This window comes from Acipenser ruthenus, chromosome 31, assembly GCF_902713425.1.
Source record: "Acipenser ruthenus chromosome 31, fAciRut3.2 maternal haplotype, whole genome shotgun sequence".
NCBI lineage: Eukaryota > Metazoa > Chordata > Actinopteri > Acipenseriformes > Acipenseridae > Acipenser > Acipenser ruthenus.
The window spans coordinates 3231216-3254549 of record NC_081219.1 but is presented as its reverse complement, the minus strand read 5'-3'; the positions used below and the strand labels follow the sequence as shown (position 1 = coordinate 3254549).

The window sequence follows — 23334 nt, the reverse complement described above, 5'->3', positions numbered from 1 at the left end:
GTATTCAGTCCTCCCTCTACTGTGTAAGAGAACAGAGGTATTTTAAAAAGGGAAAATCAGGCCGAAAAAAAAAGCAAGAGTGTGTGAGATCTACTAACTAGGGAGAAAGTCAAAATTAATGGCAGTAGTCTATAATTAAAAATGTATTTCTAATCCAACCTTATAGCATGTACAAGCTTTTTTGCACAAGTTTGGGGATATCTGTTGCTGCTCTTCTCGACAGATCAGTTTTAACTGACCCCAGTGAATCATATTCAACACTTATTGTAGAGGAGAATGTTATTGACATGAATAGAGGATGTTAATACATTCTGTTCAACAGACAGACAGTACCTGGGGAGCGAGCTCTCCGTTGGCGATGATTTTTGCGATCAGCTCCCACTTCCTGTCGCTGGGGGCGTGATGCAGCAGCTGGTTGCGCAGGATCTCTCCCACAGAGACACACACGTAACCGTAGCGCTGTGCCATCTTGGCAGTCTGTGTGCCTTTTCCGCTACCCGGCCCGCCTGGCCAATGAGAAGAGAGAAAGAATCTATTAAGGGAGGGACCCAGCGAGGGGGAACACAGACAAGTATCCAAATCAGCACTTCTACTTCTGAGTGAGGAGCTTCAAACGCAGCACTGTCTCCTTCCCTGCTTATTGTGTTTTCAATCATTGTGATTGGCTCTGTTTGTAATTACTCAAATATTACATTTTTCATTGTTTTCATAAGTTTGTGTCAAAGTGCTTTGCACACACTGCTATAAAGACACTTTGGATGATCACTTATGACAGGCAACCAGAGATGAAGAGCAGCTCCTGAACACAGTCAGAGCACCTTAACACTTAAAAAACAATACTTTGAGTACAGCAAAAAAATCTACCAAAAATGACGTAGTAAGGGCTGGGTGGTGCAGTGGAAGTCACTAGCGTCTCATTTGACCTCTGGAGGCCTGGGTTCGAATTCGATGTGTAAAGGTTGGTTTATACTTCTCTCGCAGACAAAAGCTGTACGTCAGCTGCAGACACTTCTACGGGTGCGCCAGAAGGACTGAAGCACCCCCGAGTTCGCAGACTTTTTGACGCAGCAAAGTGGTTGTTGCTGTCGGTCATACTTTCAGCCAGTCTGCGTTACTGCCGGAGTCGACTTGTGACTAGGATTGCCAACAGGCTCCACAATCCCGCCACACTGAGACAGGATTTTAAAATTTCCCGTCTCATGAATGAAGTGAATGTGTAAATTGGCTCAGATATATTTTTATGAGCAGCAAACAAGTAAAACTGATCAGCTGTTCTCCATACTGCCTCCGATCACACGTATTGAACAGCTGAGCAACGTTACTGATTTGATGGGGAAAGTCATTTCATACAGAAAATAAATAGCGACGTCAACTTATTAGTGACTCAAATATATAAAAAGAATAACAACAATACATTGTATTCATTATTATTGTTATTATTATACAAGTGGTTGCTGCGCATGGTAGCCTATGTAATCACCAATATTCATTTTAGCAAAGGTTAATTTATGCTTTAATTTCATTCAGTTTAGAGGCAAGTTTAAAATCCTGTTCTGTTGTTCATGTTTATTGGGTTCCTCAAAAACGTTCTCAATCGCGCTTCACTGGCTTATTGGATTTTTTCAACATCCTCCGACCCTTTGCTTTTTTCAGTCGCAGACACACAAGAAAAGGCCGTACGACTGTCATTCCGACCGGAGACCACTGACTGATACCAAACATTGGGTCGCAGTCGGAAGTATAAACCAGCCTTTAGTCAGGTAGAGAAATAAAGTGGGAGCACTGTATAGCAATGAATCTGCTTCTCTGGATTGAAATCTGTGGTGATATTGTGCACCGCGAGTCCCTTACCGACGACAAAGATGATGGGCGGCCGTGGTTTGGAGGGGTCGAAGACGTCGTACTCCTGGATGAGTCCGGTGGATTCTGTCATATCCGAGTCACTCTCGATGGAGAACTGAGCCTGGATGGGAGGCAGGCGTTCGTACCGCCTATAGGGGCTTAGAGGGGCTGGCTCTGGGGGATCAGGGACACATTGCATATATTACAGGCTTGGGGTTTATATTGACTCTCCCTGGCTCTGGGGGAGCAGGGACACATTGCATATATTACAGGCTTGGGGTTTATAGTGACTCTCCCTGGCTCTGGGGATCAGGGACACATTGCATATATTACAGGCTTGGGGTTTATATTGACTCTCCCTGGCTCTGGGGATCAGGGACACATTGCATATATTACAGACTTGGGGTTTATATTGACTCTCCCTGGCTCTGGGGATCAGGGACACATTGCATATATTACAGGCTTGGGGTTTATATTGACTCTCCCTGGCTCTGGGGGAGCAGGGACACATTGCATATATTACAGGCTTGGGGTTTACAGTGACTCTCCCTGGCTCTGGGGGAGCAGGGACACATTGCATATATTACAGGCTTGGGGTTTATATTGACTCTCCCTGGCTCTGGGGGAGCAGGGCCACATTGCATATATTACAGGCTTGGGGTTTATATTGACTCTCCCTGGCTCTGGGGATCAGGGACACATTGCATATATTACAGGCCTGGGGTTTATATTGACTCTCTCTGGCTCTGGGGGAGCAGGGACACATTGCATATATTACAGGCTTGGGGTTTATAGTGACTCTCCCTTATTAAGTATGGTATACCATGATAAACTGGGATGGGAAAACTGAAAAATCACTGTGTAGATTTACTGCGGTGCATTTTTATAAGAGTCTTGCTACGACAAATGTTAAGAGAGTGACGGCAGTTGATTTTATGCTTGATTTCCTGGGATTATGCTGTCAGTGTCCTCCAGGGAGTTTACCTGCTCTGAAGACGGTCTTCTTGCTCTGGCCCCCGTTGATGGGTGGCAGGGGCCGACGGTCCTGTGTGATGAAGGTGTCCCACCTCACCCTCTCAGGGCCGCCCAGCTCACGTGCTTTCTGCAGGCAGCTCTCCAGGTAGCCCAGTGGGTCCTCGGGCCGGTGATACATCAGCCCTGTCAGCATGCTCTGTGTGATAGAGTCTGGGGTTAGACAGCTGTTCTGCTGCAGTGCTGTGTGATCAGAGTCTGGGGTTAGACAGCTGCTCTACCTGTCGTGCACCGTATTGACCTCAGTTTTCTTTTACTATGGTACCAGACATCATTTTAAATGTGAAAATGCATGTTTGCTATACCATGTATTTCTTTCAGAACTGCACTTGCGAGACCTACATAGCAATTAAGGCATCAGTTGAAAGTTTGTCGATTTGATTCTAAAGCTGCAGTGTGGCTCCTGGGTCCATGTTTACTACATTCTCCACTCTGCCTTCTGTACACTAGGCTTCGTCAGAAACCAGGCCACATTACCAAGAAGCTTACTTCTCTTTAGGTAGCTTCTCAGGGAAGCAAAACACATATTTACATTTTTGGTGCTTGTTGTACACTAATATCATTTGAAAAGAAGCACATATATAGCTAATTTCTTCAATATGAGACAAGATCCTTCATAATAATGCATAGCACTCCTGAAGAAGTGGGGTAGTGATAATGTTGCTAATGCCAATACTAGGTAAGGAAATAGATTCTAAAGTCTTGGTTTGCAGTCCTTTTATACAGGCAGTATTAGACCCGCAGCACTGAGAAGTACTCACTGCTCTTAACTAAAGGGCTGGGTTGGATGACTCAACATGACAGGCGTCAGTGAAACAATTCAAGGGCCAGGTCATCATCCCACTACCACCAGCAAATACTTCCTGTCTGCTTGTGCCATGCTTTTGTAGCCATGGTAACTTAATTTTGACTCTTTGAAAACACTGCCACTCAGGGGCTATAAATGGAAGAGTTTACATTTGAAACTGGTGGTTTCTTTTCTGGCTTGTGTGTCTGAAGTTGCAACAGATGAGGGATTACATTTACAGAAATGTAGCTTTCCAGATGTGTGATCCTGGTATGTATTTTTTAAAGAACCTCTGAATCTCTCAATAGAACCCTGCCGCTGTTAGATATGACATACACCTCAACTGCAGTAAGAGTAAGAAATACCACATGTACTTTATATATATGATATGTGGAATTTCACATCCACTGGTGTTGCAGGGGGCTGGTTAATGGTTACATTCTGGTGTACCTGATGTAGTTAGAGCTTAGATAGGATTCTGGGAGCTCTAGTAACCAGGATTTGATGACTCTAATGATACAAAGTGAATCTAAACAAGAAGCAGAGTGGGGTCGGGTACCCTCAGCTCAGTGCGGTGTTATTGAAGGGTCTGTAGCTCTCAGCTCTGATGCCTCTCACGAGGGAAGGGGAGGGAAGGCAGGTGCAGAGGAAGACTCTCTCAGTAAGGACTTGCTTCTCTTTCACTTCTCTCTTTGTAATGCTAATCCCCAGCAAACCTCGGAGGAGGGCATTTACATGTCAATTACCAGACAGGAAGGAAAATGAACTCCCAAGAGCCCGTGCAGAAATAGCAAACCACACTGCGGTCTTGGGATTCTTCAGCTGAAGCTTTACATTGTTTTTTTAATTCAGGGTTCTTCCTCATCTGAGTTTCAGGGAAGCACAATACTCTACTTGTTGCATTCCCGTGTTGCAAGATGGTAAAGACGGCCCATCTGACAGACTTTGACAGAGGGTAGGTGAAAGGTGCTTGGTTGGCTAGCCAGTACTGTCCAAAGTAGAGATGCTTCATCAAAAATGGAGTGCAGATTTCTACTTAAACATGGGAAGAACATTTTGAACACCTTGCAGACTTCTTGTATCATATTATTGCCTTACTGGCTGTGGCACTACACTGTATTGACACTGTTATGGCAGGTGTTTCTAGTGTAAGATATCAAATGCTCAAATTGATCTTGATAATACTTGTCAAATATCCATTACCGGTAAATACTAATAACATTATTGCATTGATTTATGCTTTATTACCTCTAATGGCAGCCGGAATCATCTCAATGTGCAAGACTATAGAATTCATCAAACCCAATTATTTAAAGGTCGTACACAGATGTAATTCATGCATTTATATTTAATCTCTGTTTGATGTTCTTGATGAGTTTGTAATAAATTATGAGTTACTTTATTACCAGATCTGTCCTCTGCCAAGCTATCATGAGCTAGCAGCACCTGCTTGATATGTAAAACACTGAAATTGAAAAGGAACAAGGTGTTCTCAAATACTATAACATTCATGATTTTCCCATGGTTATAGTATGCATGTTCCATAGTTTACCATGGGTTGCCATGTTTTTCAATATGCTTGCCTATGCTTTACTACTACTTGACTATGCTTTATTACAATTTGCTATACTTTTCCTATAGCAAACTTTTTAGAGATAGGGGTCAGTGTGGCACTGATTTGACAAGTTTACCCAGTTTAGCCTTCTGTGCACTCAGATAGATCAAAAGTTTCCGTCACCTAAAATTTTAGGGTTGAGACATAATAAAAAAAAAATACATTATTATTATTATTATTATTATTATTATTATTATTATTATTATTATTATTAATTCATCATTTAGCAGACGCTTTTATCCAAAGCGACTTTCAGAGACTAGGGTGTGAACTATGCATCATAACTGCTGTTACAGAGTGACTTACATAGGACCTCGGTTTTACGTTTCATCTGAAGGAACGGAAACTATATAAACATAATTTAGATATTTTATTTGACATCATGTAATCAAAGAAACTACAACATGATATTGCAAAAGTCTACCGGAAGCCATAATAGCAGTACAGTATTTAATGTTAGATTTCGAAAATGTCACATTTCTCAATTTTTGCCAGTTTTTCGTTAAGTATATGGAAAACTACAAAGTGGTATGTAATTCGATATGTTACCGTTACATTATTCAGAAGGGTTCATTCGACTTTATGCAGCAAAATTAGTAAATTCTATAGGGTGATGCAAATCTTTTGGCCATAGCTGTAGACTTGGCTGACCAGTTTGTTTACACTATCTAAGATAGTTAGAGCTGCAGGCACATAGGATTCCTCGCTCCTTGAATAATTCTGGCCTCTCTGTGAACTACAGCCTTCCTCCTGATACTAAGGTCCTTGCTTCTCCCCCTCCTCCCCGCCCACATTGACTGTGCTGGGGGGCGCTGTCTGTTTGTTTTTTCCAGTAAACCCCATGAGGACAGGAAGCCTCTCTCAGAGCAGGAAGCAAAGCCCTGGCTGGCTGCTAGGAAACTCTGCACCGCATCCACAAGCAGGCCGACAGTGACGCAAACCTGGCCAGTGAAACAGGCTGAGGGCAGACACACAGGCACTGAAATGCACAGGGACTGAAGGGCCTAGTGCAGTATATTTAAAACAAACTACCAAAGCACTGGGTAAAACTAGGGTGGGTGTGTCTTATGCATTTGCATTTGAGTCCCGTAATTCAGCATTGTTTTTGTCCCTATATTTTTAATGATCACATTAATATGTAGTGGTGTAATACGATATGCATCCCGATATGCAGGTAACGATACACTATGTATCACGATATCAGTGATGGAACTGTTGGCTGTTTGTGATGCATGAGAATAACAAATGACAATTTGATGATGGACCTTTTTGTTAAAAAACACAAATTAAATGAAGCAGAGCATGTATTCATAGCAACTATAAAACACACTTATTCTTCATTTAACAACCATATGGTGAACTACAATGATCTTGTATAACATTACAAATGATACATTCCTCTACTCTTATTATGATATGATTTATTATGTAAAGCTACACAATGAATCACTACACCCCTAAGAAGCTTAATTCCACATTTCTCATAAACATAAGCTATCAACTAGAGAACGATAACAACTCTGCTGTAGACGGATTTCAGAGCTTCCACTCTTCAATAAATACTTCTCAATTATAACTCAAATGTATACAATTACCAAGTTACATAATTAACGCAACAATTAGAGCATGAGCACTCTATGTACCTTCAAGCACATCATCTGTGGAGGCACAGCCTCTTCAGAGTCCTAGCAAACCTGCTGCAGAAATGCAGGACCGAGACAAAACACTATTCTACCAAAGGCCAGAATGTTATATTTGATTTGCAGGCACTCTTCTGCTTTCATATGGCATTTGAAAAGCAACGGGCTGCAACTGTAATTTATTATTGAATTGTGGTTTGTCACACTTGAACAAAAATTATTGTATTTCTTGCTCTTATTGTATTACTTGTATTGTAACACTTGAAATGTATTTGCTTACGATTGTAAGTCGCCCTGGATAAGGGCGTTTGCTAAGAAATAAAATAAATAAATAAATAAATAAATTTAAGTTCTGTAAGCCATTCCACGGGATCCGGGTAGCTGTGTGGAGTCCGCTTGTTCCACCAGAATCCGAGTGTATTGGGCAATCCTCAGTGATGTGCCTGAAGGTTTGCACCTCATCACATTCGTAGCTTGCCGAGTTATTGATCTTCCATTTGTGGAAGAGAGATCCACACCTCACATGCGTTGTTAGGACACAGTTGAGAAATACTGTGCTGATGAGAGCACTCCACTGTCCTTGGGGCAAGGAGAAACAAGGCTGTTCCTTGACCGGAGGGTTGTGGGTTCAATCCCCAGTGGGGACACTGCTGCTGTACCCTTGAGCAAGGTACTTTACCTAGATTGCTCCAGTAAAAACCCAACTGTAAAATGGGTAATTGTATGTAAAAATAATGTGATATCTTGTAACAATTGTAAGTCGCCTTGGATAAGGGCGTCTGCTAAGAAATAAATAATAATAATAAAATAATAATAATGTTGACCCCTGGATTTCGTCTTCTTGATGGTGGCTTTGAGGTGATGGCGATAGCTGAGAGTCCGGTCGAGGGTGACTCCGAGGTATAGGGGTTCGTGGTCATGGTTAAGTGGGATGCCACCGAATTTGACCTTGAGCACGGACGTCTTCCCCGCATTGGGCTTCAAGCACTATACTTCTCGAGTACTGTCAGGTCCACCTCCAGGGTTCACTCCGCTTCCTCGAATGTGGAGGCTTGGGTTGTCAGTGCTATGTCGTCCGCATAGATGAATTTGAGAGACATTGTTGATGGGATGTTGCTGGTGTAGATGTTGAATAAGGCTGGAGCCAGGAAGTACCCTTGATGGAGCCTGTTATTCAACCTCCACCTGTGGCTCTTTTGGTCACCAAGGTGCACACTGAAAGTTTGGTTGCTCCGCATTGCGGTGATCAGATTGTGGGGAAGATGACAAGCTTCACACGGTCTTCCCTCTTACGTGGTAAAGCACAACAAACGTCATCACTTCAGCGACCGAACGTCTTAAAGAGAACGCCCAGTCAGAAAAACAACAGCAACAATGCATTACAATAAACTGCTATTAAGATTACCGCATGAGATCTTACTGGGTCTCCTCACTGCAATCACTTTGATTAATGAGAACTCAAGTTTTGTAAATTAATTTAAAGGATATGGTGAAGACAACCATGTTCCATATTCCATGTTTAATCCAACATGCAACAGTAGTTCGCATTGCAGATGTGCAACCCAGAAAACACCACGACAGCTTCACCTTTATAGAAGTGTCCCATAGTAAAAGCATTGCGAAGTTAGTGAAAGCATGGTAAAGCATAGCAAACCATGCATAGTATAACCTTGAGAAAATTGCTAAATTACCATGCACAGAGGTACACTTAAACCTGACTTAGCTATGCTGTGTTTACCATGCACAGAGGTACACTTAAACCTGACTTAGCTATGCTGTGTTTACCATGCACAGAGGTACACTTAAACCTGGCTTAGCTATGCTGTGTTTACCATGCACAGAGGTACACTTAAACCTGACTTAGCTATGCTGTGTTTACCATGCACAGAGGTACACTTAAACCTGGCTTAGCTATGCTGTGTTTACCATGCACAGAGGTACACTTAAACCTGACTTAGCTATGCTGTGTTTACCATGCACAGAGGTACACTTAAACCTGGCTTAGCTATGCTGTGTTTACCATGCACAGAGGTACACTTAAACCTGACTTAGCTATGCTGTGTTTACCATGCACAGAGGTACACTTAAACCTGGCTTAGCTATGCTGTGTTTACCATGCAGAGACACACTTAAACCTGGCTCAGCTGTTCTGTGTTTTTCCAGCTTCCAATTCCTGCCCACTGTAGAGATACACTTAAACCTGACTTAGCTATGCTGTGTTTACCATGCACAGAGGTACACTTAAACCTGGCTCAGCTGTGCTGTATTTACCATGCAGAGATACACTTAAACCTGGCTCAGCTGCGCTCGCTGTGTTTACCATGCAGAGATACACTTAAACCTGGCTTAGCTGTGCTGTGTTTTTCCAGCTTCCAATTCCTGCTCAGTGTAGACATCCATTTATATCCCCCACTTCCTCAAGGTAGATTTCTGGATAGCTTTCAAAGGGTACTCAATGAATTGTGTGAGGTAAATTAGTATTATGTCTCCATGGTTACTGCACTGATACAAGGAGATCACTTCACTTGGGCTGTTTGAGGTTTTCTTTCCCTTCTCAGATTAAATTAATTTTACGTGAGAAGCAAATAAATCCCATTTTTCAATTAAAGGACTTGCTTGAGAACAGTGATATAGCTTGCAGATGAATGAATACAATGACACAGAAAAGCAGCCAATTTGGAATGGAGAATTATAAAGAGCTTATTTCAAATGGATTAGTACGTTTGTAATTATATTGTGTATAATTTCATCTGCTTATTAAACTCCTGTTTGTAATATTTCGGGGGCTTAGGTGACCTGGTCGGCTTAATCACTAACAGTTTAGGCCTTTCACATCTAGGGTTCGAATCCAGCTACTGAAGTGAAATTAGTTTGGTGGACTCAGTAACATGATTGAGATGTTTCTAGGCTTTTCTATTATTTATCTTTCTCCCGTCTCTCGTTCAAGTTCCTCTTACTCGAACACCCACCCCAACACCGACAAAATAACAACCTTATATACACGTGCACATAAAAATAATTACAAACCCTCAAACAATAACTGAATTAAACACAGTTTCATAAGGTACATCGTAATTTAATAAGAAATGTAATACAGTAAGATAGTATATGCAGCACATAAGGCAAGCAACTGAATATAACAAAAACATAGTGGAAAAAAATATTTTTACACCTCATGAAAAAAATTTTAATCACTGTATCCCACAGAAATCCACAGGGAAGATGAAGAGACGGTTTGAAATACCGCAAATACTTGCAGTCAACCATTTCATTTTTTCGTACCATAAGCAATTAAAAAGGCAATTTTGTTTTGGTCCTCCCTGTTGAAGAAGGTCCAATTTAGGCTTTGGACAACCTTTATTGTTATTTTTTATTCTTATTTTTTCCTCAATTGAAAGCGAGGAAAATGGCGAATGAATTTAAAAAATCTACAATGTACTGTATGGCAATCGAAACTTAAGCGAGTAGCCACACGTGTCTCATAACCAGCCTGGCAGCAGGTTATGCATCGCGCAGGTCTGTATTGCGCAGATAGAGCTGTCAACCCGATAGATAAAGGCTCTTACAGGAGATCAAAATGAAGCTTCCACAATGTAAAGCAGTGGGAATCCAGACAAGTTAAAAACAACTATATCAGTAACTTACAGACAGTATCTTGTAAGTACAAATTTAAAGCAATCAGTCTCAATTTGTTCCGAATACTTTAGTAATTTTAGCCCAGGACCTGAGTGGTGCAAGGTATTTAAAGTGTCCTATTTTTATATTGTGATTATAATTTATTTTGCAACAATTCAGTCAATCTTTTATATCAGTATTTCCCTGGCCCTCGAGATCCATTCCAGTCTATACATTCATACCATCCAGGTACTAAATTAGTTAATTGGCTCAGGGTCAATTCACTAATTTAGGACGTGGTTGGAACAGTCCTAGACTGGAATAGTCATTGAGAGCCAGAGTTCTGTCTAGTTTACTTCATGCACCGTCAGCAGCATGTTTCATGCCTGAACAGCCAAAGAATGTGGACACCCTTGTTTCTCCGATAACACACTGCAGTTGTATGTGACTGCGCAGTAGTGTTGAGGGATGGCCCTGTCTCTCCACTCTGCATTCTGTTACTGTCACAGCCAGTTAGTGCACCTGGCTGGTTGGTTATAAGACAAGCAGAAAATGTAGCACAAAGGATATCATTATAAAATCGAGGTACTGAGTGAGCCTGAAGGTTTTTCCTCCTGTTAAGATTTACAAAAATTCTCAGGCAAAACACTGAGCTCTAATTGAAAAACAGCCTTTAACTAGCAACAGCTTTTAACAAGTTAGTGAACAGTGTCAACTTCATTCAAAGCAGAATTCCACAGGACAAAATTGAACATGTTCTGTTTGTTTAAAGGTGTGTCCACTACTGTTTAAAAAAAAAAAAACTTTTAGGTACTTTCCGTAAAATTCTGTAAATATAACAAAAACAAAGGGAAAAAAGGATATCCCTTTTTTGATGTCCAGTAACTTCTCCCTGAGCTACAGCAGAGATTCAATGTGTCCTTTCTTATTGCAAGTTGTCCAAAAGAGAGAGAGAGAGAGAGAGAGAGAGAGAGAGAGAGTGTACATTTTAACAGTGTGAACCAACAAACAAACTGCTCAACAAAGTCAGCTTTCTGATTAAAGACAATTCACAGTAAAGGAAGGCTAAACTACAGATGACTATTTACTGTACTGCTTGGAAAAAAAATTGATTACCATGATATATATATATATATATACATATTTATTTTTTATAATTGTATAGTCTTGATTATTTATTATACTGGAAAAGGATTATGAATGATCATATTATTGTCAATAAACATGTTTCTTACAGTCATCTAAAGCTAAAACAGATCAGCGGCCCTACTACCGAGATGTTTTCTTCCTCTATCTCTTTCTGTAGACTACCGATTGTGAGCAAGTATGTGTGTGTGTGTGTGTGTGTAGGGGGGGGGGGGGGGGTATATACGTTTTTACAGATTAAGAAATGTTCGCTGAAACATGTGCTTCTTGTAAAATGGAACAGAGTCAAAGTGCAATTACTTCTTGGCCCCTTGCCGGTTGTGTATACTGTACCTGTACTCTGTCTGTGTGAAGAGTCTGGGCCTCATCACTGATAGAGTGCATACACTTGAGAAATACTACATTACCAGGAGGGAGGTCTCAGCAGGGCAAAGCAAGCTCTTATCCTTGTCTGCAATGTACAATCAGCCAATCATCTTTAGCCTGCAGTGTTTTAAAATCCTGCAGCTATGAAGATAATATCTTCATAGTTTAAGACTGTGCAGCAGCTCTGTTAAATACTGTACACTGAGGAAGACGGTCGCCAAAATGTGGGTCTACTTGACTTAGTTTCGGTTTTACCTTATGTTTTGATTGAGCGTTTTGAAGTTATGGATGAAAAAATAGAAATAAAATACGGCATAAAACAAAACTGGACATAGGGAAGCTATGAAGTCTGTATCCCAAACAATATTCATGTGATAAATGCTTTTGATAAAGCAGATTTAAAACACATACTTCATAAGGATAGGTTTATCTGGTGATACACTTCAAATTCAAATTGAATGGCTTTGAGGTTTCTTAATCCATACAGGTACTTACAACTGAAATAATGTGCATAATTTAACCTTGGTCTGTGGTTACCAGACCAGCTCACTTGAACAGGTGCAAGTTAAACATTGCCAGTAAGATTTCCACTTAGGATTAGCTTTTAATTAGGGATATAAAATGCACAACTAAAGCAAGCTTTAAAATCGTTTAATTAAATAAGCCCTCCTGTAATTAATTCTCACAGGCTGTTGAATTTCCAGGTTACTAGGAAATGATAAACTCTGTGTTACTCTGACCGCAGTCTAGAGTCTACAGCAGCTACAATTGCAAGGTATACTTTGTGGGTTTGTAACTTCCTCAAGTAGAAGAGACCTAATGTACAGCACGGAACACACACTTCTGTGCAAACAGTCTGTGTTAAACTGCAGCTTTCTTAAAGTTAACAAGAAGTTTTGAGCTTGTGTTGGAACCTCATTTTAATGATATAAAAACATATATGATATAAAAACATAAACATATACATGTTTAGTAGAGTATATTTTCAAAATACTGTTCAGGGCTTGAATTTCAGCGCGGGATCGCGGGAATGTTGTTGTATTTTTTGTTATTGTGGATCCAGTATACTGGTAGCCCGTATGAGATCAACGATCAAGTAGATGTAATCCACGCAGGCATTTTCTTTTTACTTTCGTTCTGTCTTGCACCAAGCTGACATTAAGCTTCATATTTGTCTCTCTCGTGTCATTCTTGTGAAACACATTTTGCACTATGAATTAGGTTGAAGAGATTTTACTCTATAGATGGTACCCAATTATTATTATTATTATTTTGCAAAGGGTTGCCTTTTTTACTTTGTAATTGCTTCAGTATTTTTTTCCATAACTTTGCTTATAAAACAACTAAATTATAATGCACTTTTATTTTAGGAGTCACCTGTAAATAGCAATAACTTGAAACGCTGAATAAATCACACATAAAAAACACAGACGACTCAACTGCAGCGTACCAGAGATTTAGTTCACATCACGTGGACTAAAATGCACACTAGAAAATCATGCGCAAATCTGTACTTAATCTTGATTGCAGCGTACCAAGCAGGTGATCCCGGTAACTGGTTTAACTGATCGGAACAGGACCGATATTATGGGGACTAACCTACAGCTATATCCAAAAGTTTTGCATTGCCCTACAGAAACAACACATTTTGCTTCATAAAATCAAATGTTACGTTAATATATTAAATTACATACCGCTTTGAAGTTTTCCATATATATGTAACAAAAATGTTCATATTGTTTTTTTTAATTATGTCTCAATCCTAAAATTCTAAGTGATACAAAACTTTTGGCCATAGCTGTATAAACCCACTTTACTAATCCGATATGTGGAATTGAGTGTCAGATAAATATATAAAGGGCTCCCTGTACAAAAATAATTACATCAAACATATTTAAGTACAAATAACTGTCATGTCTTTTTGTGCACATTTCAAACTGGCAGATCACACTTGCATTTAAGATGCCGACTCAATTGCGTGACATTGGACCATTAGCTGTTTATAGTAAAAGCATAATAACTGAAAATGTATTGCATTAAACTGACTATGGTATCAAAGGTACAGAATTAAAGTTTATTTGAAATGTATATATTTTGTGCAAGACTTTATTCTTATGGATCTGACTGCCCGAATGTGACGGACATAAAGAAATGTACGGAATAAAGTTTTCAAATATAGTCATTTCTGAGGAAAAAAGCAGCTGTTTCTGCAAAAAAAAAATTAACCAGTAAATGCTTTGAACGATCATGTGTACTAAGTGAGTCTTATCCTTCACAGTACTAAGTATATCCACTTGAACAGGGTCATCACCAATCTGATTTGATACGCTGCAATCAGGATCTTGTTCAGTCTGATTTAGCAGATGATCCACCTGTGAGGATTAACTTCTGCTACACTGCAATCAGGATTAGCAGGTGTACTAACTTTAGTCCAATCAAATGGATTAAACCTGCTTAATTCATTCACCAGTTAGACGCATCAAGAGGACTACATTTCGTACGCTGCAATTGACACATACTGAACAAACCCCTTGTATTATAATAATAATAATAATAATAATAATAATAATAATAATAATAATAATAAATAATAAATATTATAATTTAAATTTGGTCAAAGAATCTTGCCAGGGCTCCTCCCAATAGATCTCAGTTGATAATAAAGAATTGCTTGGGACAGCCTTTAGTTATAGTAGAAAGTTCAGCAAGGTTACGTCACAAATAGGATCTTCACTGCTAAAATCTCATGAACATATAGCATAGCTTTCAGACTTGTTGCCATGCAAAAAAATAACTTTAGGGGGCGATTTACCCCCCTTTTTAGTGTGAGAAGCTGATTTACCTCCCTTTTTAGTGTGAGAAGCTGATTTACCCTCCCTTTTTTAGTGAGAGAAGCTGATTTACCTCCCCTTTTAGTGTGAGAAGCTGATTTCCCCCCCTTTTTAGTGTGAGAAGCTGATTTACCCCCTTTTTAGTGTGAGAAGCTGATTTACCCTCCCATTTTAGTGTGAAGCTGATTTACCCCCCTTTTAGTGAGAAGCTGATTTACCCCCCCTTTTAGTGTGAGAAGCTGATTTCCCCCCCTTTTTAGTGTGAGAAGCTGATTTACCCCCTTTTTAGTGTGGGAAGCTGATTTACCTCCCCATTTTAGTGTGAAGCTGATTTACCCCCCTTTTAGTGAGAAGCTGATTTACCTCCCCTTCTTAGTGTGAGAAGCTGATTTCCCCCCCTTTTAGTGAGAAGCTGATTTACCTCCCCTTCTTAGTGTGTGAAGCTGATTTACCCCCCTTTTAGTGAGAAGCTGATTTACCCCCCCTTTTAGTGTGAGAAGCTGATTTACCCCCCTTTTTAGTGTGAGAAGCTGATTTACCCCCTTTTTAGTGTGAGAAGCTGATTTACCTCCCCTTTTAGTGTGAGAAGCTGATTTACCTCCCTTTTTAGTGTGAGAAGCTGATTTACCTCCCTTTTTAGTGTGAGAAGCTGATTTACCTCCCCTTTTAGTGTGAGAAGCTGATTTCCCTCCCTTTTTAGTGAGAAGCTGATTTACCCCCCTTTTTAGTGAGAAGCTGATTTACCCCCCTTTTTCGTGCGAGAAGCTGATTTGCATATTGTGCGTATTATTATTTGTATATTGTTTTGTTGTATTATTGTTATGATTTAATGTATATATGACGGTGAAAAAACAGTATTTGTATTATATTATTGTTAGTGGCGCAGACGAAAATCCGCCACCATTACTTGTTATTGTTTTAGTTTTTGAATTACCTCGTGGGAATGCGTGACTGGTCAGCTACATAATATAATTAGCGGACAGTCACGAATCCATAGTAGACCCGTGCAGAATGTGACCGAGGGGTTAACAAGATAATTGATAGCTAGTCAATCCCTCGGTCACCACTATAAGAACCTGCAGCTTTGGCTGCAACGAGTTGAGTGTGTTCATGAGTGGAGAACAGGTTGGGAGAGAGGTAAAAAGCCAACAATTGCTATGTATGCTGGTTTCGCAAATAACATACTACTTATTACTGATTTGTTGTTTGTTTGGCCAACGTGCCTTTTGTTCTGTGTAGTTTTGTTTAATCTTTTATTTGTTTATTTAATTAAAGCACTGAGCACTGTATTCCTTGCTTTGGTTTGTGTTTCTGGTCTGACGTCACCCCTGACAAACCAATCCAATTCACAGTGTGGTATGTGCTGCTAAGTCACAGTCTCACGGCAATGGAGAGAGAATCTGGAGTTTCTAAATTGCATGTAAACCACACCAATGTTTACACCTGTTCACAGTCTCCACTTCATACAGCTCCATAGCATACAGTACATTGTGGTCATGTTTTTGTGTAATTCCCAACAGTAGTCATGAAAATAATGACAGGTACCGTAATCAAATTCAAGGTTTAACGCAAGTAATTATAATGGATTGCAATAGCTACTGCTGTTCGGTAATCTTACTGTAGTAATGATATGTAATCTGTAACTCTCCAACACTGCCCATAGATGTGTGATATTGCTGTGCTCTGTCAGCGTAGCCCTCAGCTCAGGTGTGTGGTATGGCTGTGTTCTGTCAGCGTAGCCCTAGGCTCAGGTGTGTGGTATTGCTGTGTTCTGTCAGCGTAGCCCTCAGCTCAGGTGTGTGGTATTGCTGTGTTCTGTCAGCGTAGTCCTCTGCTCAGGTGTGTGGTATTGCTGTGTTGTGTCAGCGTAGTCCTCGGCTCAGGTGTGTGGTATTGCTGTGTTGTGTCAGCGTAGTCCTCTGCTCAGGTGTGTGGTATTGCTGTGTTCTGTCAGCGTAGTCCTCGGCTCAGGTGTGTGGTATTGCTGTGTTCTGTCAGCGTAGTCCTCGGCTCAGGTGTGTGGTATTGCTGTGTTCTGTCAGCGTAGTCCTCGGCTCAGGTGTGTGGTATTGCTGTGTTCTGTCAGCGTAGTCCTCGGCTCAGGTGTGTGGTATTGCTGTGTTCTGTCAGCGTAGTCCTCGGCTCAGGTGTGTGGTATTGCTGTGTTCTGTCAGCGTAGTCCTCGGCTCAGGTGTGTGGTATTGCTGTGTTCTGTCAGTGTAGCCCTAGGCTCAGGTGTGTGGTATTGCTGTGTTCTGTCAGGGTAGCCCTCGGCTCAGGTGTGTGGTATTGCTGTGTTCTGTCAGGGTAGCCCTAGGCTCAGGTGTGTGGTATTCCTGTGTTCTGTCAGTGTAGCCGTCGGCTCAGGTGTGTGGTATTGCTGTGTTCTGTCAGTGTAGTCCTCGGCTCAGGTGTGTGGTATTGCTGTGTTCTGTCAGTGTAGTCCTCGGCTCAGGTGTGTGGTATTGCTGTGTTCTGTCAGTGTAGTCCTCGGCTCAGGTGTGTGGTATTGCTGTGTTCTGTCAGTGTAGTCCTCGGCTCAGGTGTGTGGTATTGCTGTGTTCTGTCAGTGTAGTCCTCGGCTCAGGTGTGTGGTATTGCTGTGTTCTGTCAGTGTAGTCCTCGGCTCAGGTGTGTGGTATTGCTGTGTTCTGTCAGGGTAGCCCTCGGCTCAGGTGTGTGGTATTGCTGTGTTCTGTCAGCGTAGCCCTCGGCTCAGGTGTGTGTTATTGCTGTGTTCTGTCAGCGTAGTCCCCTGCTCATGTGTGTGGTATTGCTGTGTTCTGTCACTGTAGCCCTCGGCTCAGGTGTGTGGTATTGCTGTGTTCTGTCAGTGTAGTCCTCGGCTCAGGTGTGTGGTATTGTTGTGTTCTGTCAGTGTTGCCCTCGGCTCAGGTGTGTGGTATTGTTGTGTTCTGTCAGCGTAGCCCTCGGCTCAGGTGTGTGTTATTGCTGTGTTCTGTCAGCGTAGTCCCCTGCTCATGTGTGTGGTATTGCTGTGTTCTGTCACTGTAGCCCTCGGCTCAGGTGTGTGGTATTGCTGTGTTCTGTCAGTGTAGTCCTCTGCTCAGGTGTGTGGTATTGCTGTGTTCTGTCAGTGTAGCCCTAGGCTCAGGTGTGTGGTATTGCTGTGTTCTGTCAGTGTAGCCCTAGGCTCAGGTGTGTGGTATTGCTGTGTTCTGTCAGTGTAGTCCTCGGCTCAGGTGTGTGGTATTGCTGTGTTCTGTCAGTATAGCTCGCGGCTCAGGTGTGTGGTATTGCTGTGTTCTGTCAGTATAGCTCGCGGCTCAGGTGTGTGGTATTGCTGTGTTCTGTCAGGGTAGCCCTCTGCTCAGGTGTGTGGTATTGCTGTGTTCTGTCAGTGTAGTCCTAGGCTCATGTGTGTGGTATTGCTGTGTTCTGTCAGTGTAGTCCTCTGCTCAGGTGTGTGGTATTGCTGTGTTCTGTCAGCGTAGTCCTCTGCTCAGGTGTGTGGTATTGCTGTGTTCTGTCAGTGTAGTCCTCTGCTCAGGTGTGTGGTATTGCTGTGTTCTGTCAGCGTAGTCCTCGGCTCAGGTGTGTGGTATTGCTGTGTTCTGTCACTGTAGCCCTCGGCTCAGGTGTGTGGTATTGTTGTGTTCTGTCAGTGTGGCCCTTGGCTCAGGGACCATTTAGAGACCTATCCACTGCTGTACTGTCTAGGTCAGTATGTGGCCCTTGGGAACTAGTTAGTGACCACTACTTATCCAGAACTATAAAGCACCACGTAGACATGTAACACAAAATACAACACATGCGTCAATGAAAATTCTAATTATATTCCCTGGGGGTGCATACTGCTGGAGGATATGCTGTACTGTACTGGAGATGGACGGCTGTCCATCTGTCCATTGTCACACTGTTTCTACATATAGCTGGAGAACCACATGTCCTACTGTGATGTTGTATTTCATGTATTATAATCTCAGGGGATATGTCTGTCTGACTGTCTTCCTATAAGGTAAACTTACCTTTTGATTGCTTCTGGTTACTGAGGGCATCATACTCTGAATTGAGTGTTTCTAATGGATACACTTGTTACTTGTGTTCTTCCTCAGTGTGACACTCCAGTAAGCATCCCCTGCCCTGGCTGTAACAGCTGACTGCCATGACCTACATCCCCATGTATTTACATGTAAAATGTAACCTCTGTACGCAGACAGGCAGGCTATGACATGTATCTCGAGATGCTCGCAGCAGTTTGTTCTAATGAATATGCTTCCAAGTTTCATCACAATCGGAAAAGCGGTTCTACACGTACAACTCTTCAATGTGACACAGGGAGATGGTAAAGACAGACAACTGCTTAATCCTCATACTCTGAATGTGTGTGCTACACAAAGTCCAAACTGCTTAATCCCCATAGTCTCATATTCTGAATGTGTGCGCTACACAAAGTCCAAACTGCTTAATCCTCATAGTCTCATACTCTGAATGTGTGTGCTACACAAAGTCCAAACTGCTTAATCCCCATAGTCTCATATTCTGAATGTGTGCGCTACACAAAGTCCAAACTGCTTAATCCTCATAATCTCATACTCTGAATGTGTGTGCTACACAAAGTCCAAACTGCTTAATCCCCATAGTCTCATACTCTGAATGTGTGTGCTACACAAAGTCCAAACTGCTTAACCCTCATAGTCTCATACTCTGAATGTGTGTGCTACACAAAGTCCAAACTGCTTAATCCTCATAGTCTCATACTCTGAATGTGTGTGCTACACAAAGTCCAAACCAAGTCTCACTCTTGGACCATCACACCAATCTGCTCCAAGGTAAACTGCTTTCCTCCATGACTGCCCAGACCTTCTCCAGCACACAGGTGAGACTTATTACTGGATGGAAAACTTAATTAAATGTCAAGTATTTCTTATTGTGTTTACACTGTACCTTTTAACACGTTTATGCAGTTTCTTGGTTTAAAATATACAATATTACAATATTAAAATTATTAAACAATTAAAATAAAATACTTATCAAAGTGGTCAATATGGGCAAAGAACTACACTCAGGTCTATCTACTGAAACCAGACGAACAGAGATTTGAAAATGCACGTCTTACCTCAAAGAGTTGAGGGATTTCTCGTTTCGACAGGTACTCTTTGGCGTCGCTTGTGTTCATTTTGTTGCTTTAACAGTCGGTCCCGATACTTGCAAAACACCGAGATTCAGTGAATTTGTAAATTCCCAGCCTGAAAGGGAACTTTTAAAAATGGTCTCGCCGTGTCCTCACTTGTAAACCATATAATTCATCCTCTTCGCTGTCTCACACTGTATGCTGTTGCCAAATCACTGTCACACTACACCTCCCGTATGGTCCAGCGCAGAATGAGTGTGTTTTAAATTGTTGACAAGAGAGTAAACAATTGTGTAAAAACAGACCCAGAACACGGTCACTGCAAAAATGCAAATATTTCCGTGACGTTCTGTCGATATAGATGATCTTGATTTGCAGGCTGGTTCCTTTTTTTTGTTGCTTCCTTCTGATTTAATGGCAGCTGTGGCTTATTGCTGCCACCTACTGTATATTTCAAGAACAATCCAAACATTTTTCTTTTTCTTTTTCAAAGTTATTTATATTTGCCTCTGCTGTGTTATGGTAAGATATGGCCGGTTTGAAAAATGGAGTTTTACCCATTGTTGGAACCCAATAAGACCATGTTGAACAAATTCGCCATCTAGTTTTCTGTGAAACGTTATCAGCATAACATAAAGGTGGGTGTTCCCCTTTTTATTTAAGCGTATCTTCCAGACTATATAGTGAAATAATTCAGTTATAACGCCCTACTTCTGCAGGCTGTAGGGAAGTCTTACCATTTGGCCAGCAGAGCGAGGCAAAAACGACTTGTGTCCTGACAGCTGAGACTACTGTGGGGAATGCAATCAAACCAGACTGTTTATAGAAATAGTTCTTAAAGACCAAAGGAATTATGTTGTAGTGCACTGGTCCACCAAATATTTTGCATCAGTCAGACTTCCTGTGCTACTGTAACCCTCGTCTTATTATCAGCACTGAAATGTCCCGGACAGTATATAATGGGACTCGGGGACGTGCTCCTGATAATATCAGTCACATTCATCTTTCACGCAACTGATTTATACCCCACCTGATATCACAGGGGCAATCAATCGTATTCTAAGAAGGCTAGCATTTGGTTGCTTTACACAATTCTGATAGATAAACTATGGCAGCACAAGCGTAGCATCCAGAACACACTACAATATATATGCTTATACCTTTCTTGTGTTTTCCACTATTATGTGTACTACATAGCAGGCTGTATAGTGAAAATAAAATGTAATCTGATTAATTAAAATGACTGTAATCAGGTTTACCATTTGGCATGTTTACCTTTGTCCATGGTTATACAGTGCTATGCATCCACCATTGTTTACTATCTTAGAGTCATTTGCTCCTAATAAATGTCTGCTGTGATTGTTTACAAAAAACAAACAAACAAAAAAAACTGTGCTAATGACAATTTGGAGTAATTTGAGTTTCTAATAAGAATTAACAAATAAATTGACCCTCATACACATGTAACCCAGTCCCGAGCGTCTTAAAATGCCTCTCTGATGCCATCTGCTGGTTAATTTCATTGCTGCAATTATATCATTACACTACTTTGTCCCAGTCCTATCCAATTATATCCGCCTGTTACACTCATGAATTTAAGGGTAAGTGTCACTATATAATTGTATCGAAAATCCCAAAAATTGGGCAGCTATTGGAAATTTGTATTGGAACATATTACAATGGCATTAATGGAGGGAATTACATTAATGTTACTTGATTGGGCGATGCCTTATTTTGTGTGTTTTATATATATTATTATTATTTATTTCTTAGCAGACACCCTTATCCAGTGCGACTTACAATTGTTACAAGATATCACATTATTTTTACATACAATTACATTATTTTTTACACATTATTTTTACATACAATTACCCATTTATACAGTTGGGTTTTTACTGGAGCAATCTAGGTAAAGTACCTTATTATTATTATTTATTTCTTAGCAGACGCCCTTATCCAGGGCAACTTACAATTGTTACAAGATATCACATTATTTTTACATACAATAACCCATTTATACAGTTGGGTTTTTACTGGCGCAATTTAGGTAAAGTACCTTGCTCAAGGGTACAGCAGCAGTGTCCCCCACTGGGGATTGAACCCACGATCCTCCGGTCAAGAGTCCAGAGCCCCTAACCACTACTCCACACTGCTGCCCCTATACCATAATAATATATATGTGTGTGTATATATATATGTGTGTATATATATATATATACATACAGTATATACAGTATATACAGACGTGCTCAAATTTGTTGGTACCCCTCCACAAAAAACGAAGAATGCACAATTTTCTCTGAAATAACTTGAAACTGACAAAAGTAATTGGCATCCACGATTGTTTATTCCATATTTAATAGAAATCAGACTTTGCTTTTGATTTTTTATTCAACATAATATTGTAAATAAGAAAACAAATGAAAATGGCATGGACAAAAATGATGGGACTGCTAACCTAATATTTTGTTGCACAACCTTTAGAGGCAATCACTGCAATCAGACGTTTTCTGTAGCTCTCAGTGAGACTTCTGCACCTATTAACAGGTAGTTTGGCCCACTCTTCCTGAGCAAACTGCTCCAGCTGTCTCAGGTTTGATGGGTGCCTTCTCCAGACTGCAAGTTTCAGCTCTTTCCATAGATGTTCGATAGGATTCAGATCAGGACTCATAGAAGGCCACTTCAGAATAGTCCAATGTTTTGTTCTTATCCATTCTTGGGTGCTTTTAGCTGTGTGTTTTGGGTCATTATCCTGTTGGAGGACCCATGACCTGTGACTGAGACAGAGCTTTCTGACACTGGGCAGTACGTTTCGCTCCAGAATGCCTTGATAGTCTTGAGATTTCATTGTGCCCTGCACAGATTCAAGGCACCCTGTGTCAGGCGCAGCAAAGCAGCCACAAAACATAACCGAGCCTCCTCCATGTTTCACTGTAGGTATGGTGTTCTTTTCTTTGAAAGCTTCATTTTTTCGTCTGTGAACATAGAGCTGATGTGACTTGCCAAAAAGCTCCAGTTTTGACTCATCTGTCCAAAGGACATTCTCCCAGAAGGATTGTGGCTTGTCAATATGCATTTTAGCAAATTCCAGTCTGGCTTTTTAATGTTTTTCTGTCAAAAGTGGAGTCCTCCTGGGTCTTCTTCCATGGAGCCCACTTTCGCTCAAAAAGCGACGGATGGTGCAATCAGAAACTGACGTACCTTCACCTTGGAGTTCAGCTTGTATCTCTTTGGCAGTTATCCTTGGTTCTTTTTCTACCATTCGCACTATCCTTCTGTTCACTCTGGGGTCGATTTTCCTCTTGCGGCCGCGCCCAGGGAAGTTGGCTACAGTTCCATGGACCTTAAACTTCTTAATAATA

The 23334-nt window shown here is 41.0% G+C and overlaps 1 protein-coding gene across 2 annotated transcripts in view; it reads right to left on the bottom strand.

Annotated features, from left to right (window-relative positions):
• LOC117396924 (adenylate kinase isoenzyme 1) overlaps positions 1-20327 on the bottom strand; it is a 68200-nt gene extending 47873 nt beyond the window's left edge. For both annotated transcript variants that reach the window (XM_033995278.3, XM_033995279.3), the window contains exons 1-4: positions 19955-20327; positions 2827-3013; positions 1852-2016; positions 334-506 (exon numbers count right to left, since the gene is read on the bottom strand). In XM_033995278.3, the coding sequence (XP_033851169.2) occupies positions 334-506; positions 1852-2016; positions 2827-3013; positions 19955-20014 (585 nt within the window). In that variant the 5' untranslated portion in view covers positions 20015-20327. The remainder of the gene's footprint in view (positions 1-333; positions 507-1851; positions 2017-2826; positions 3014-19954) is intronic.
• Positions 20328-23334: the final 3007 nt, after the last annotated feature.